This window comes from Globicephala melas, chromosome 3 (assembly GCF_963455315.2).
Source record: "Globicephala melas chromosome 3, mGloMel1.2, whole genome shotgun sequence".
Lineage (NCBI taxonomy): Eukaryota > Metazoa > Chordata > Mammalia > Artiodactyla > Delphinidae > Globicephala > Globicephala melas.
Window position 1 is genome coordinate 150,774,316 of NC_083316.1, and position 16,607 is coordinate 150,790,922.

The 16,607-nt window shown below is 40.4% G+C and overlaps 1 protein-coding gene across 1 annotated transcript; it reads right to left on the bottom strand.

Moving 5' to 3' along the window:
* Positions 1 to 2,384: 2,384 nt before the first annotated feature.
* Positions 2,385 to 16,104, bottom strand: THOC3 (THO complex subunit 3). The gene is made up of 6 exons (XM_030846811.3): positions 15,754 to 16,104; positions 14,799 to 14,955; positions 13,181 to 13,385; positions 9,375 to 9,536; positions 9,155 to 9,255; positions 2,385 to 6,774 (listed from the first exon to the last, which is right to left on the bottom strand). The coding sequence occupies exons 1-6, from the start codon at positions 16,018 to 16,020 to the stop codon at positions 6,611 to 6,613; spliced, it is 1,056 nt and encodes a 351-aa protein (XP_030702671.1). The 5' UTR covers positions 16,021 to 16,104; the 3' UTR covers positions 2,385 to 6,610.
* Positions 16,105 to 16,607: the final 503 nt, after the last annotated feature.

The following is a 16,607-nucleotide window of genomic DNA, read 5'->3' on the forward strand; positions in this document are numbered from 1 at the left end:
GTTCCAGTGTGTATCTGAGCAGGAAAGCTAGTCACGCTCTGCCTGGACTTCTGACCTACAGAACTGTGAGCTAGTCAAATAGGTATTGTTTTCAGTCAGTAAGAGTGTACTAAAAGAATTAATATTCTACTCAACCTCCAGGTTCATGAACAAAATAAATGACTGTCATTGTTTTAGGCCACTGTTTCGGGGTGGTTTCTTATGCAGCGATAAACAGAATACCTACACTTATGAAAACAGTACGGTATATTTATACATTTTAGCTGCTTTGAACAATCACTTAAAGAATGAGGAACTCTATTATGTGCCATCATTGGGAGAGGAGCTGGTATCACTTTCAGGAGGGTAGCTCTTGGTACCTAACAACAATCCTACATCAGGAGTTTACCCTAAGGAAATCAAAGATGTGGGCAAAGATTTATCTACCAACATGATGTCATAAGATTGTTTATAACCAAACCCTAGAAGAAAGCTAAGAGCCTCCAAATTGGGACTGGGTTAAACAAAAACAGCTCACCGTCTGAAGGAATGCGCTATGAAGCCACTAAGAAAAGAATGACAACAGGTGTCAACCAGAGTTAATGAATGGGCTTCAGGAGTTCTACATTCATAATGTATCTGTGCGTTTTTCCTGGGAGACGGTGCATAAGCTTAATCAAATTCTCTGATGTAGAAGAGTATTTAGTGATAAGACAAAATATTTTTCATACTTTTTTCAGACAAAAGAGCAGATTAGGTGTGTGTACATGCAGAGGTGGCTTTTATTTCCTTCAATGAGTTGTTCATTGTTTTCAAAAATTTACTCAATGAACATATATTTTTATATTCAGATCATGTTTAAAAAACTGACAGTCTAAGAACTTCAAATTCTTCAATGTTTCATTACTAAAGCCAGCCAAGTTTTCAATGGGGAAAAGGGGGAAAAAATTGCAAAATTCCTCTACTTTCAATATAATGGTTTAATAAATCATCTAAAACCGATTTCAAAGAATTTCTAAACAAATAATCAAACAAACAAAAAAACCCTCACCACAGTCAGAGGAAAGTAGAGTAAAACTTCCTGACTGGTTCTAAATAGCACATCAAAGTGAAATTACATGAAATAGTTTCTCCCTCTAGTGGAGGGAATTAGAACACAGTGTTAAATTTTTGTGAAAAAGTGTACCCTCCTCCCACAAAGTATTAATAATTCATGTCCCTTACATGGAAATATGGAACCAAAAAAGTTAGAAAGTAAAATTGCTTGATATTCTATTAAATAAGTAAGACTAATGATAAGGCTTTGGAATAATTTTCCTTCCTGTCATCTGCTCTCCTTCCTCCCTTCTGTACACCGGCTAGGGTGATTTTTCTGGGACAAAGCTCCCATCATATTGGATATCAAATTTTATGTTCACCTTTTCTCCATTTAACATTAAAATCCATCATTTCTCATATAATCAGGGGATTCATAACCTTGATTTTTTTGTGTGGGCTACAAAATATTCCACTGAGTGGGTTTACTGGTTAACCATTTTACACATTTAAATTCTTTCCAACTTTTCAATATTATAAGACAAAATAACCGTTTTTATGCATGAAGGTTTTTTTCCATATTGAGAATAACGTTCTTGCAATAAATCCATAAAAATGAGTTTGAAGTCAAAGCAAATGAACATTTTCAAGGCTTGAGGTATCTATCTCCAAACTTCTTTCCAAAAGATTTCTGAGATTTTATACTGCCATCAGCAATGTATCACTTGGTATATAACCTCTACTATAACTGTTGGCTTATTTCCTCACGTAGAGTGCAAGTTATTTGAAGATTGGGGGTGTATTTTATTAAGTGTTTATTCCCAGCACCTGTGCCTAGCACAACGTAGACGGTCAATAAATAATTGCTTAATAAGGAAAATCCCTGCCAATACAAGATGTACGTGTGTGAAAGACAGACTGTGTGTTTTTCTCTAACTGGATAGATGAAAACTTGTCATCTTCTTTAATGTGCAATTTTTTTTCTTATAATTAGCAATTAAGTTTCTCTTTTAGATTGTACTGTAAAAATTCAGATTCTCTGAGGCAAATGGGCCTGGCACTACCCATTAGCTATATAACCTTGGACAAGTTCTATAACTCTAGGCCTCAACTTCCTCATCTATAAAATGGAGATAAGCTCCCATACCACAGAGCTCTTGTGAGGATTACATGAGTTAAAACACATATAAAATAAGAAGAGTGCTTGGTACACAGAATATGTTCAACTAATGCTGAATGAATGAACATGCGAATGCAAACAGTAGTGAAGGGCTTAAAATGAAATAGTCTCATCCCACTCCCACATCCAGCAGTCAAGAAGAGACCGATTCTTTACTCAGGTTTTTAATTGTAAAATACGATATGTGTACTGAGAAGTGCAGAGAACAAAACTGTCAATGTGACAATTAAAAAGAGAATACTTACATAACCAGTACTCGAATCTGAAAGTATTGATACTTGTCAGCATTTCAAAAACCCCCCCATATCCTTTTCCCATCACAATCTCCTTTCCTCTTCCAGGTTAAACACCATCCTCATTTCTTGACAATCCTTTCCTTTAACCTGCATGCATCCCTAACAAAAGAGTTTAGTTTTGTCAACATCTAACTTTATGTAGAGGATCATAGTATATGAAGTCTTTTCTATCTTATTTCTTTCACTCAACATTGGTTTAAAAAATTCACCCACATTGCAGCCTGTAGCTCTAGTTCATTCAATTTTATTGCTGGATAGTTTTCCCACTGTACGAATACACATAATTTATTTAATTTTTGACTCTTAATGAACATTTAGTTTGTTTTCAGTTTGTGCTAATGCAAATCATGGACAGGAATCCTGCTGTACCGGTTATTCCGGTGCATTTACACAGGGCGGGGGTGAGGGCTGCTGGCTCACAGGCTATTTATATACCTTCAGTTGATGGAGAGTGCTAAATGCTTTCCAAAGTAGTTGTGTCGATTTGTACTCCAGTATAAGCAGGGTAGAAGATTCCCATAGTACTCCAGGTCTACAATACCTGATACTACCACACTCATTTATGTATTTGTCAAACTGATTGGCATGTAGTTTCATTGGTTTTGACTCACTTTTCTCTTATTACTTAATGAAGTCGTACACTTTTCTCTGTTTACTGGCTGTTTGGATTTCCTTTTTTATGAGGTTTACGTCAACTATTGTTATTTTTTTATTATTATTATTTATTTATTTTTGGCTGAGTTGGGTCTTCGTTGCTGCGTGCTGGCTTTCTCTAGTTGCGGTGAGCGGGGGCTACTCTTCATTGCAGTGGCTTCTCTTGTCGTGGAGCACAGGATCTAGGCGGGCGGGCTTCAGTAGTTGTGGCACGTGGGCTCACTAGTTGTGGCTCGCAGGCTCTAGAGCGCAGGCTCCGTAGTTGTGGCGCACAGGCTTCATTGCTCCGCGGCATGTGGGATCTTCCCGGACCAGGGCTCGAACCCGTGTCCCCTGCCTTGGCAGGAAGATTATTAACCACTGCGACACCAGGGAGGTCCAACTATTTGTTATTTTGAATTCTTCCCCATTTCCAAGTAACACTCTTACATGACCATTTTCTGACTAAATTGGAGGCATTATCTGTTCACTTTCTATTTTACTAAGGGTTTAGTTCCTTTACACTCTTCCTATGTCTACACTGCTCAGTAAAGTTTTGTCATCATTAGTTATTCCACTGCTCATGATCTCTTTGACTTGTAGTGATATACTTAAAAATCTACACTGTTGATCAACTATAAACTCTCTCAACATCACACTGTAAAGTGAGGACATTCATACCATCTTTCCTTTTTTCTACCTCCTGTCTACCTTCCAAACCTAGCTTTTACATTGTCAAAGTTGAAATTTATATTCTGTTCTATGTGCAGTTAAGTCTTCTGTTATTTGAGAGTCAGTAGGCAGTAAGGTTTAAGACAATAGGCAGAGAGCCTAAACTCAAAGCCTCGATCCAACCCTAAATTAGGTACAGCCTGGGCAAGTTCCTACCCTGTCTTAGCTTCCTTTTCACAAAAGTGGGAATGATATTAACACCAACCTCATAAGGCTATTCAGAGGATTAAATGAGTTAATATATGCAAAAGCACTTAGAGCCTAATATATACTAAGTACATACTAGTACATTTCAGTACATACCAAGTTAATGCAAATACATACTAAGTATAGTTTAGGTTAGTTATTTGTTATTACATGCAAGTTGACAATAAAAGCTGCAAACCAAGACAGTATTGCCATTGTTACAATGAAATTAATATTGCCCACTGCAGATGTACTGTGTCTCTGTGTATAGACTACACCTCGTTCCATACTGTGTCAGTGTCACTGCCCTTGTGCAGGGTGACCACATACCCCAAGCCGCCTTGGGCTGTTCCAGTTTATACCTGTTGTCCTGATGTTACAGCATTAGAGCACCTCCTTACATTATTGAAGTGTTCTGGTGTGGACAACAAATTAGATAGGTGGTCATTACCCCTGTGTGTCACTGAAAAGGGGGACATCTATAGTGTCAAGTTTAAGTGATTAAAAATCAACCATAGCTTAGTTTGCTTCAGGTTTATGTCCCTATAGCCTTTTCTCCTCTGGAGTTCAAGTTCCTTCTCTTCCTCTCCCTCCTCCCTTCCAACAGTGCCTAATACCTAGTAAGTACAATATGCCTCAAGGTGTTTCTAAGCTCTCAATCACACAATCAATAGAAGCCTCTCACTCTAGACTATAGACTTCAGACTATACTACAAAGCTACAGTAATCAAGACAATATGGTAGTGGCACAAAAACAGAAATATAGATCAATGGTACAGGACAGAAAGCCCAGAGATAAACCCACACACCTATGGTCACCTAATCTATGACAAAGGAGGCAAGAATAAACATGGAGAAGAGACAGTCTCTTCAATAAGTGGTGCTGGGAAAACTGGACAGCTACATGTAAAAGAGTGAAATTAGAACACTCCCTACACCATACACAAAAATAAACTCAAAATAGATTAAAAACCTAAATGTAAGGCCGGACATTATAAAACTCTTAGAGGAAAACACAGGCAGAACACTCTGACATAATATGAAGCAAGATCCTTTTTGACCCACCTCCTAGAGTAATGGAAATAAAAACAAAAATAAACAAATGGGACCTAATGAAACTTAAAAGCTTTTGCACAGCAAAGGAAACCATAAACAAGATGAAAAGACAACCCTCAGAATGGGAGAAAATATTTGCAAACGAATCAACGGACAAAGGATTAATCTCCAAAATATATAAACAGCCCATGCAGCTCAATATTAAAAAAAAAAACAACCCTATCCAAAAATGGGCAGAAGACCTAAATAGACACTTCTCCAAAGAAGACATACAGATGGCCAAGAGGCACATGAAAAGCTGCTCAACATCACTAATTACTGGAGAAATGCAAATCAAAACTACAATGAGGTATCACCTCACACCAGTTAGAATGGGCATCATCTGAAAATCTACAAACAACAAATGCTGGAGAGGGTGTGGAGAAAAGGGAAGCATCTTGAACTGTTGGTGGGAATGTAAATTGATACAGCCACTATGGAGAACAATATGGAGGTTCCTTAAAAAACTAAAAATAGAACTACCATACAACCCAGTAATCCCACTCCTGGGCATATACCCAGAGAAAACCATAATTCAAAAAGACACATGCACCCCAATGTTCATTGCAGCACTATTTACAATAGCCAGGACATGGAAGCAACCTAAATGCCCATCGACAAGACGAATGGATAAAGATGATGTGGTACATATATACAATGGAATATTACTCAGCCATAAAAAGGAATGAAATTGGGTTATTTGTAGAGATGTGGATGGATCTAGAGACTGTCATACAGAGTGAAGTAAGTCAGAAAGAGAAAAACAAATATTGTATATTAACACATATATGTGGAACCTAGAAAAATGGTACAGATGAACTGGTTTGCAGGGCAGAAATTGAGACAAAGATGTAGAGAACAAACGTATGGACACCAAGGGGGGAAAGTGGCGGGGGGTGGTCGTCTTGTGATGAATTGGGAGATTGGGATTGACATGTATACACTAATATGTATAATATGGATAACAAAAAAATAAATAAAAAAATAAATAAATAAAATAAAATTTAAAAAAATAAGAAAATAATAATGATAATGTTACCATAATTTTTAAAGTCCTAGAAGTCCCATAATTAAAAAGTCAGTTTTATTAAATGCTCAATTCTCAACAGTAAATGTATTTTTTATTATAAAAAATCTCCATCCCCGTCTCACCCTTCCTCACCCACCCCTTCAAACTAGGTGGCAAGCAGAAGCAAGCCCAACAAAGTCCACCATATCCCCAAAAGCAGAAAGACAGGACAAGGTATGCTGGTGTCATCACTGCAGAGCCCTCCTGCAGGGGGCAAGGAATGGGAACAGCTACCATAACAAATACGAAGGAGACTGGAATGGGCAGCCTGATAAAAGACTTGTATAATTTATACCAATTTATAAATACTTTAGGTGCCCACCAACTCCAAGAGAACAGACCAAACTAACTATACAATGGAAGCCTGCCTCTGCCTGGGCCTTCTCCATACATCAGGTCCCCCTATCAGGAATCATTAGGAAGCCCAAAAAGTTTCACAGTTCCAGCTTCCCGACTGCTGTCATATTTGCCATCTTTGTCATCACAGGCAAATGCCAGTAGAGGCCTTTTGGGGTGCCAAGCCACGGTGAAGGTGGGGGACTCACACTGTACCTCCCACAGCTTGTCTCCTATAAAAATCAATATAGAGAAACCAATCAATACATTAATAATAAGAGACCATACTCATTAAGCACTTACCTACATTAAATCATTTAATCTGCTTAATAACCCTATAGGATAAGTACAATTACTACCCCATTTTGCAGAGAACACTGAGGCGCAGAGGGGTCACGAGGCAGTGGGTGGCAGAGCAGGATGTGAACGCAGGCCAGTTAACTTAAGAGCCTGTGCTCTGAACCCGATTCTACCCTTCCTGAAAAAACAGCAACAGCAGCTGTTTGTTGAGCACCCCTTATGAATCAGATGGATTATACTTTACCTTAATAAAGTATAATGACAATCCAGCAAGGCAAGTAATGATTTTAAACCCCATTTTATAAAGAAACAGGTGATTGAACAGTTAAGTCACACCTCAAAGAAGCAGCAGGGGAAATAAAAAGGGAAACAGCAGAGTCAGCACATGAAGTCAGCCTGTTTCCAAAGCCACAGATCTTTCTACTAAACCACAATGACTTGCAAATAGATTTCTTTTTCCAAAAATTTTTCTTCCTACTTGTGGAAATTAAACATAATTTTTCCAAAGCCATTTTTTTTAGTCCTGCTTAACATTTTTTCAACCTTAGAGTTAAGATTAATGTAGTAAAATGTTCACAGTGTGGTGCTGATTTAAAAATGCATGATACACTGAATTATACACTTCAAACTGGTCAACTATATGGTATGTGAATTGTATTTGAATAAAGCTGTTTATATATATACACACACACACACATATGCATATATATATGTGTGTGTATGTGTATAAAGAAGATATTTTTATTGAAGTATAGTTGATTTACAATACTGTGTTAGTTTCAGGTGTAGAGCATATACAGCAAAGTGATTTAGTTTTGATTTGTTTTTTTTCTTTTTTTTTCAGATCACTTTCCATTACAGGTTATTACAAGATATTGAATATAGTTCCCTGCAGTATACAGTGAATCCTTGTTGCTTATTTAGAGTAGTTTGTATCTGTTAATCCCATACTCCTAATTTATCCCTCCCCCCACTCCCTTTCCCCTTTAGTAAACCATAAGTGTGTTTTCTATGTCTGTGAGTCTGTTTCTGCTTTGTATATAGTTGTTTTTTTTTTAAGTAATCTATTTCAGGGACAGTTAACCACTCTTCATAATGCTAGGATCTGGCAATCTATAGCCACATGTCTGAGCAAATTTCTGTGTTACACAGACATAAAAAATGGTGTCGGAGGCTGCTACTCCCCTTCCATTTCCCTTTTGGCCTTTAACTCCATGCATGCGTTGCTGCTGCGAGTAAACACTGCAATAACTCTTCTGTAAGGAAGTTTGGTCCCTGACAAGATGTGAGCAGTTTGGACTCAGCAATCCCAATTTTACCCAAAAGGATTACTACATAAGTAAAATGATACTCATCAAAGAATCATTTATAATGGTGTAAAGACCAGAAGCCATCTAAGAGTGGGGCAGCTTAGGTATATACTGGTATAGCCAACGGAATTCTAAACCCCATTAAAAACAGCAGTAGAGCTCAACAGCCATCGCCATGTAAGAAGCTGTAAGATCCTGCAGGTGAGGAGGGAGGGCCCCGGAGCAGCAGGAGAGCATGCCTGCATCACATGAACACGAGGGGACATGAAGGCGCTGCATGTCTGGATGGCTGGACAATGCTCACCAAAATGCTATCAAGAGTGGCACTCTTTAAATCGTGGAATGTCAAGCTTTTTACTTTCTTTGAAGTTTTCTATAGTTTGAATTCTTTTAATAAAGTATCATGTATTTCCAAAAACAATAAAGCTACATTAAAAAATAAATCTGGAGAAATTCTTTCGTAAAATGAATACTCACCTCTCATTTTTCTATTTTCAAGTTCTGTTTTGTTGCTTTTTAAAACAAATCACATCTATTTTAATAATTTCTTAAATTATAAAATGTATATATGTATTTTTTAAGTCCACATACAGGCAAAAGATAGAAATATCCCACAATGCTAAAAGAGGTTGTATTTAAATGGTGGGATCATTCACTCATTCATCCATCCATCCATTTATTCATTCATTCTTCTCCCTTTCTGTATTTTAAAAATTTTGTTACAATGGAAGAATTAAAACTGAATAAAAGGTAAAATATTTTCTTTAATCACTCTCTTTCAGACCTGCCCCTTTCTTTCCTAACTCTTTGCTCCCTCCATTACCTGACTACAATAGTCATAATAAACAAACTTGCCTTAAGGAGTTTGTGCTAATGCTGGCATTTATGCTAATACCCATTTATACTAATGCTGGCCAAGTAGTAATGAGCAGAGATGAAAACACATGACAGGAGAAGGCCTGATGGCCAGAAATGAAAGACAGAGGAGTCTCATTATAGTTACCTGTCTCTACTTCAGCAATGTCGATGAAATGATCTTCCGATGCCGATGCCAGCATTTTCCCATCATGGCTAAAACTGAGGGTCCTCACAGGCCAATCCAGCCTATAACAGAGCAGACAGAGGAGACATTAAAACAACCCAGTGAGAGGACGGCCCAGTTTCACCCAACATGACATAAAACAAATTTATCCAACAAGGAAAGTGCTAGCAGAGTTGCTTACCTGGAAAAGCACCGAACACACACTAACTCGTCTACATCCCAGAGGCTGACCAAAGCATCTGCGCTTCCTGTGGCAAAATACTTCCCCATGGGGTCAAACTTGATACAGATGCAGTTGGATGGATGGGCGTTGATAGACTGCACAGGCTTCAGCTCTGGGTAGCTGAGAAACAAGACAAACAGCAATCAAACTGGGGGAAGAGGACCATGGTACTAAGACGGTAAGAGGAGACACTAAGAAGAAAATGGAAGTAAGACAACAGAACAAATATCAAAGACTGGAATTTCAAAACAACTTTCCTGAAATAAAAAGATGTCAAGGGCTTCCCTGGTGGCGCAGTGGTTGAGAATCTGCCTGCCAATGCAGGGGACACGGGTTCGAGCCCTGGTCTGGGAAGATCCCACATGCCACGGAGCAACTAACCCCGTGCACCACAGCTACTGAGCCTGCGCGTCTGGAGCCTGTGCTCTGCAACAAGAGAAGGCCGCGACAGTGAGAGGCCCGCGCACCGCAATGAAGAGTGGCTCCCGCTCGCCGCAACTAGAGAAAGCCCCTGCACAGAAACGAAGACCCAACACAGCCACAAATAAATAAATAAATTTATTAAAAAAAAAAAAGATGTCAAACAATACACTGAAACACCACATACCTGAGAATATGAACCCAGACTAACCAACAAGAAGACGTATAGTAGTAAAATTACGGGACTTTAAATTAGATTGTCATCAGACTTTTTGACAGTAACACTTTATGCGAAAAGAAAATGGAGTAACATACTTAAGATACACCAGCAAGAATATATGAATTGAAATGTTTATATCTAGCAAAACTATTAATTATAAAAAGTTCAAATAATAAGCACAATATAATAAAGTATCTTTTTATTTTCTTTGCGGTACGCGGGCCTCTCACTGTTGTGGCCTCTCCCATTGAGGAGCACAGGCTCCGGACGCACAGGCTCAGCGGCCATGGCTCACGGGCCCAGCCGCTCCGCGGCATGAGGGTTCTTCCCGGACAGGGGCACAAACCCGTGTCCCCTGCATGGGCAGGCGGACTCTCAACCACTGCGCCACCAGGGAAGCCCCATAAAGTATCTTAAAATTTTAGAAGTATATAAGCTATAATAAGTATGAACTCAGGGAATCTTGTTCCCCTGAGCTCTTCCTGAGGAATCAAAACTGGAAAGTGAGTTTTGACAATCAGTGACTAGAGATGTACGAGACTTACCAGGCTGGTAATGAGCATTAAATACGTAGTTTCTTGTGGAAATTATATATGTTTAAGGTATAATATGTAATAGCTGTATAATCTGACAATATATAGTATTGACTATTTTTTTTAATGGAGGAAGAATGAGGAAAGCATATTCAAAAAGCAAAATTTACTATTTTAAGCAATCATATTGGTGGCGGTGGTGGTAGTATTGCTACTCTGAAATATCTGTATATGTAACAAGGGATGAAGGTAATAAGCAACCATGGGATATTCAAATTCTATAATCCCCTGCATCTCTGAGAACCAGAACACTCAGTTTGGAAGGAAAGAGATTTTAACTGGAAGTTATCAGTATGAATTCACAAAGTATCTTATCTTTAAGGTATATACAATACATATACTTCTTAGCTCTGTCCACTGGAAAGGTCTATAAACAGTCAACCCAACAATATGGACATTCCTAGCTCCAATATTATTTTCTAGTAGAAGAATCCAGGAATTCTCAGAATTTTCTGATTAAAGATTTGAGGCAGGAAAAACACAAGATGAACCTGGCATATCTTGTCATACCAGAGAGCAAGAAACTGAAGACTAATAGGATTATGTCAAAAAAAAAAAAAAAAGAAAAAACGACTCAGGAACCAACTTGAAGAGGATCCCATTTGCCAAAAATAAGATAATTTGAGCTTCAATAAGGATAATGATTACGATAGACTGAAACACTTCTACCATGCTTAAATCCATGAGTCCATAATGATTCTTTTTTATTTAAAAAACCCTAGGTGATCATCTTTGGAGGTGATAGAGAACTAACTCATTACCTAATGACAAAGGGAAAGAATCAACCATTTATCCTGCTTTCTCTAAATGAACTATATTCCTGGGTAACCAAACAGATTAGAGGAAATGTCTCTTAAATTCCAACAAATAAGCAAGCATTTGGAATCAGCAAAATCCAGACTGGGACAAGCTCCACAGGTTAACAGCCTGCTTTTTCAACAGCTAAGTTCTAAGTAAAAGAAAGGGATGGAGGGGGACTCCGTAGTTTAGCTGACTTAAAAGGCATATCAAACTTTTTTAAGTGGGCAAAATTAGAGTATCTAGAGATGCACACTTGGTAGCTAAAACTACAAAGAAATATAAAAATCAAGACTGTTTCTGGGGGAGGGAGTTTTGATTAGGAAGGACAAAGCCCGTGGCAAGACTTCTGAGGTGGCCAGCAAAGTACTATTTCTTGACCTGGTGGAGTTACACAGGTGTTAAGCATATAATAGTTCATTAAGCTACACATTTATATTTCGTGGTTTTCTGTATCTGTTTTATTTTCTAATAAAAAAGCTTAAAAAAAACAACAGCAAAAAACACTGCCTACAGAATAAAGTTCAAATTGCTATGCATAGAATTCCAGACCCAAATAACCTGGTCTCAAATTATACTTCAGCTTTATCTTCCCGTTTCAGGACGTCTCTCTTCAGACACCTTATCTGCCACCACTCCCAGCAACCCTGATCTACCAACTACTCTCTAAATAAATCATGCTAATTATCACTTGTTTTGTCCATTGTGCAGTTCCCTTTTGCTGATTCTTAAAATTCAACTAATCTTTCAAGGTCAAGCTCAGAAGCTGCCTCCTTCAACCCCCAACTGCCACAATCAATATAAGTTTCTTTCCTTGGGATTCTACAGCAAACTCCCAGCCTCTCACACAGAGCCTATTTCACTCTGCCTTGCATTGCTCACCCAAGATAACAGAAAGAACAGAATCAGACAGATCTCAATTTCAATTCCACAGTTTCATTCATTTAGAGAATATTCACTGAGATCCTAATTTTGTGTAGCAGATACTGGGCTAGGCACTAGGGATTTAACAGTAAACAAGTTAAATACAGTCCCTACCTTCACGGAGTTTACAGTCTAATGGAAGATACAGAGAAATAAACATGCAATTATAATGTAGAATGAGAAATGCTTCCAACAGGAAGTACACAAAATAAGTTTCTAACCTTGGGGGTGAAGATGGTTTCCCTGGAGGGGAAGTGATATTTAAGTGGAGACTTTAAGGGTACGAATTAGCTATAATCCCAAGTGCATCCAGTTCTAGTGCTCACCAGCTGACTAGTGACTCTGAGTCCCTGATCCTCATCTGTGAAATGGGAAGCACACCATCGACTCCCTAGGAGTTCTCTGAGGACTCAGTAAAATATAAGGGGCCTAGTTCAAAGGTGCTCAAGAGAGATTAGAATTCTTTATTACTACAGTTGAACCTTGAACAAGAAGGTTAGGGGTGCCAATTCTCTGCACAGTCAAAAATCTACACATAACTTAGTTGGTCCTCTGTAGCCACGGTTCCTCTGTATCCGAGGTTCCACATCCCAGATTCAACCAACCCCGGATCAGGTAGGACTGTAATATTTGCTCTCGAAAAAATCCACATATAAGTGGACCTGAGCAGTTCAAATCCGTGTTGTTCAAAGGTCAACTGTATTAGTCCTTTTGGGTCCTTCAGAATAGACTCACATCTAATTCACCTTGGTATCCACCACAGCACCCAGTGCAAAGATATGACAGTCCCTTCAGCTAGAACCCCTCACCTGAGTATGTTGATACAACCATTGCCATTTGTCAGGAAGAACATGTTATTGTCATTGTTCCAGGAGATTTCATTGACCTCAAACTTGAACTGCTCCTCCGCTTTGGAACGGTGTGTCTTGGCATCAATGAATGTCACCACATCATCCTTGTTGCCTACAGCAATGGTCTGTCCATCGGGACTCCAGCAGATATTGATGTTTTCCCCTGGGAACCCAAATACAATCAGCAAGATAATGTTAGTCCATAATCCTCCAGAAGTTTATTTTGTTATCATAGAAAAACTAGAGCTATCGCCAGCGCTCATTCACTAAGGTTCTCGTCAACAGAAGGGAACTACCATTTACAGATCAACTGGGAGTCCAGCACATTCATCTACAAATGTCCCCCTTTAGTTCTCACGTTTCTTTAAGGGACACTTTTTACCCCCATTTTACAGAAGAAAAAATGGAAGAGAAATGAGCCAAAGTGTCAAAGCTGTGAAGTAACAGAGCCAAGATCTAAACCCAGACTTGACACCAAAGCCTCTAACTCTCTTACACCAGCACTTCCCAAACTCCAGTCATTCACATGCCATTTTCACAATTTTTGTACTATCCATGTAACAGCTATACTTTTCTTCACTCAAGATTTTTATTAAAATTGACCCCCCAAATTTTTACTTAAATAGCTTTACTTTAGCAATAAATTCTATGGGCTAGTTCTTTTTTTCTAGTAGGCATTAAAATATATACACAATCAGTTTCTAATGTTCATCCATATACCACCTAAATCACTCACATATCACCAGTTGTCTAGTTGGGGAAACCACATCATTCCACCTCCAGGTACAAGTCTTGCCAACAAAGTCCAGTAGCCCACATTGAATACATCAATCAAAAATTTCATCAACTTTACTGATTCTAAGATGCATATTTTTTCACACTTTATTACCTATAATGTATCTTAGAATGCATCAGGATACATCTCAAAACTTTCAGTGTATCATGACTATATGATAAATAAAACTTTATTTTCTTTCCTAATGGTCCATAAAATACTGATGCATCTTATAATCAATAACATCTTAGTCAATAAAATTTAATAAAGGGTCTCAATGTTTATAAGGTAATACGTGGTGAAAAGCAGTCTGCAAATGTACTGCACAACTTCCAGGTCATTTTCTCCCAGACCATCAAAGCCATTTATTCCAAGATCAGCCATTCTAGCCTATCAGCAGTTTCCCAAATTCTCCATTCCTTTGCACATGCTCTTCCCTGCTAGAGCTGCTCACCCAATGTACCCTGACCACTAAATCTATATGGCTACCCTAAGAGTTTGCTCAAATTCTGTGAGGCCCTCCCTATCTCCCTCAGGCAGACTTAAGCATTTCCATTCTGGGTATCCACTTTGTAGACTTCTCCGTTACAGGATGACCACGTCATATTACGTTAGTGTTTTTTTTATACATATGTCTCTCTCCTTGCACTAAACCCTAATATCCTTGGAGCTGGAAACTGTCTTATTCAGCTCAGGATGTCCTATACCTACAGGGTCATGCACAGAGAAGATACTTGCAAAATGCTTGTTGAATAACTATAAGTAGCTTATCTTCCTACTGCCCACTCTCTGAATAGTCACCTTTAGTGTTCACAGTGGCGATGCATTTTGTAGTCCTCACATCCCAGATGCGAATGGTTTTGTCTCCAGATGCAGTGACAAAGAGATCAGGATTACTTGGATGCCAACAGAGCTGGTCCACACTATCCCCATGTCCCCGATAATTGTTTTCTTTGACCTGAAAGAACAGAATACAGATGTCACTTCACCCATATGTACCTGCCTCCCCATGTAACTTCTCAACCTTATTTAAACAGAGCTATCTTGTGACCAACAAAAGTTTGGGTAATTATAGAGTCGAATCCTTCCAAGCCTCTTCCCCCAAACTCCTTCCAATATCCTCCCTCCCTTCCTCCCCAATCAGTCTGAACTGTTCTGAGGATGGGTTCCACATCAATGCCCTTACTCTTTTGCTCTCCCTGGCCTTCCTCCTTCTTTCTGGTTTTCTACCCTTACTCTGCCACCAAGGGGTCCCAACCCACCTGCTCATTGCCATGGAGGCCCTATCATTTTCAGAGAGGCCCTCCTTACCACCACAGTGAGCCCACCACCACTGCCCCTAGCCACCCCTCACCACCACACAATTCCCCCCACCACTCTCCCACACCCCCGCCATCCTCCTCACCGCCCATCCATCCATCCTCCTCACCCCCGGTCTTCACTATCCCCGCACCGCGACTCCCCGCTCATCTTCGCACCTCCTTACTACTACACTCCCTACACACGGCCACCTTCCCTAACCACCAGTTCTCCTCTCCAGCATCCCCATCTTCACCCCCTACCACCCGGCCCGTTCACCCCCTCCTCACCCTCATACTCCTCTGTCTCGCATCACACACGCCCCTCGTCTCCACACCCCTTCACCTTCCTCCCCTTTCCTCACCTCCACACTCCTCACCCCCGTTCTCTCCTTGCCACCACACCTCGCTTTACCACAGTCCTTCTCCCTAGCCTGGGCCGGGTCCTAGCGGCTCACCAACCGGTCCTTCTCCAGCAGGAAGACGCTGGCCGTCTTGTCGAAGGACCCCGAGGCCAGGCGACGCCCGTCGCAGCTCCAGGCCACCGAGTGCACCTTGGCGCTATGGGCCGGGAACTCGCGCGTCTTGCTGTGGCCGCGGAACAGCTCTTGCATCCCGAGCACGTAGCGCGTCGGGCCGCTGTTCACTGAGCACCAGGGAGCCATCGAGCCAGGACCGCTCTGGCCCAGCGCCGAGGGCCCCATGGACGCCGCGGGGATCGCCATGCCGAGCTGCCTGACACCGGCTGGGTTGACTCTGCGGGACTGCAGTTAGCTCTGCCGCCGCCGCCGCACGCATGCGCACGGGAGAGCGCCCACTCTTCCGCGCAGCCGCACTGTGGACCATCCAGAAGGGACTACAAGTCCCAGCCTGCAGCGCGCGCCCGCTTTTGCCTTTTCAAATAGTCATGGTTCCACTTTAAGTTTTCCTTACAAATAACGGTTAGGAGGTTTTTAGGGTCTTTATTTTACCCTTACCTACTACTTGGTATATATATTTGTATCCCTGTTTAATCGAAGAAATAAACCAACGCAATTCTCCTAAACCTCCGTTCGCCGTCAGTCAGAAACACCTTTTTTCTAGGGTTGCTCCCCACCTGTCAGCCACATCTCTGAGCTGAAGGCTCTCAATTTCTTGCTGGAGAAGGACGAGTTGGTGAACTTGTCCCGGGTAAAGGGCTAGGAGTTTGCAGGGGCGGGAGGAAGAAAGAGGAGGGGAGGAGGAGGTAGGGGGGAAGAGGAGGTGGGGGAGGGGGAGGGGAGGGGAGGAAAGAGGTGGAGGTGTTGGGGAGGGGTTTGGGGATGTTTTTAAA

Bases quoted from the DNA above. Each gene is read 5' to 3' on its own strand.
- THOC3 (XM_030846811.3), bottom strand. From the start codon at position 16,020: ATGGCGATCCCCGCGGCGTCCATGGGGCCCTCGGCGCTGGGCCAGAGC. The intron at 13,386-14,798 runs GTGACTATTCAG...TTGGGTTCCCAG, and splicing joins CGCCACTGTGAACACTAAAG to GGGAAAACATCAATATCTGC. The intron at 9,537-13,180 runs GTGAGGGGTTCT...CTTGTTTCTCAG, and splicing joins GGTTGTATCAACATACTCAG to CTACCCAGAGCTGAAGCCTG.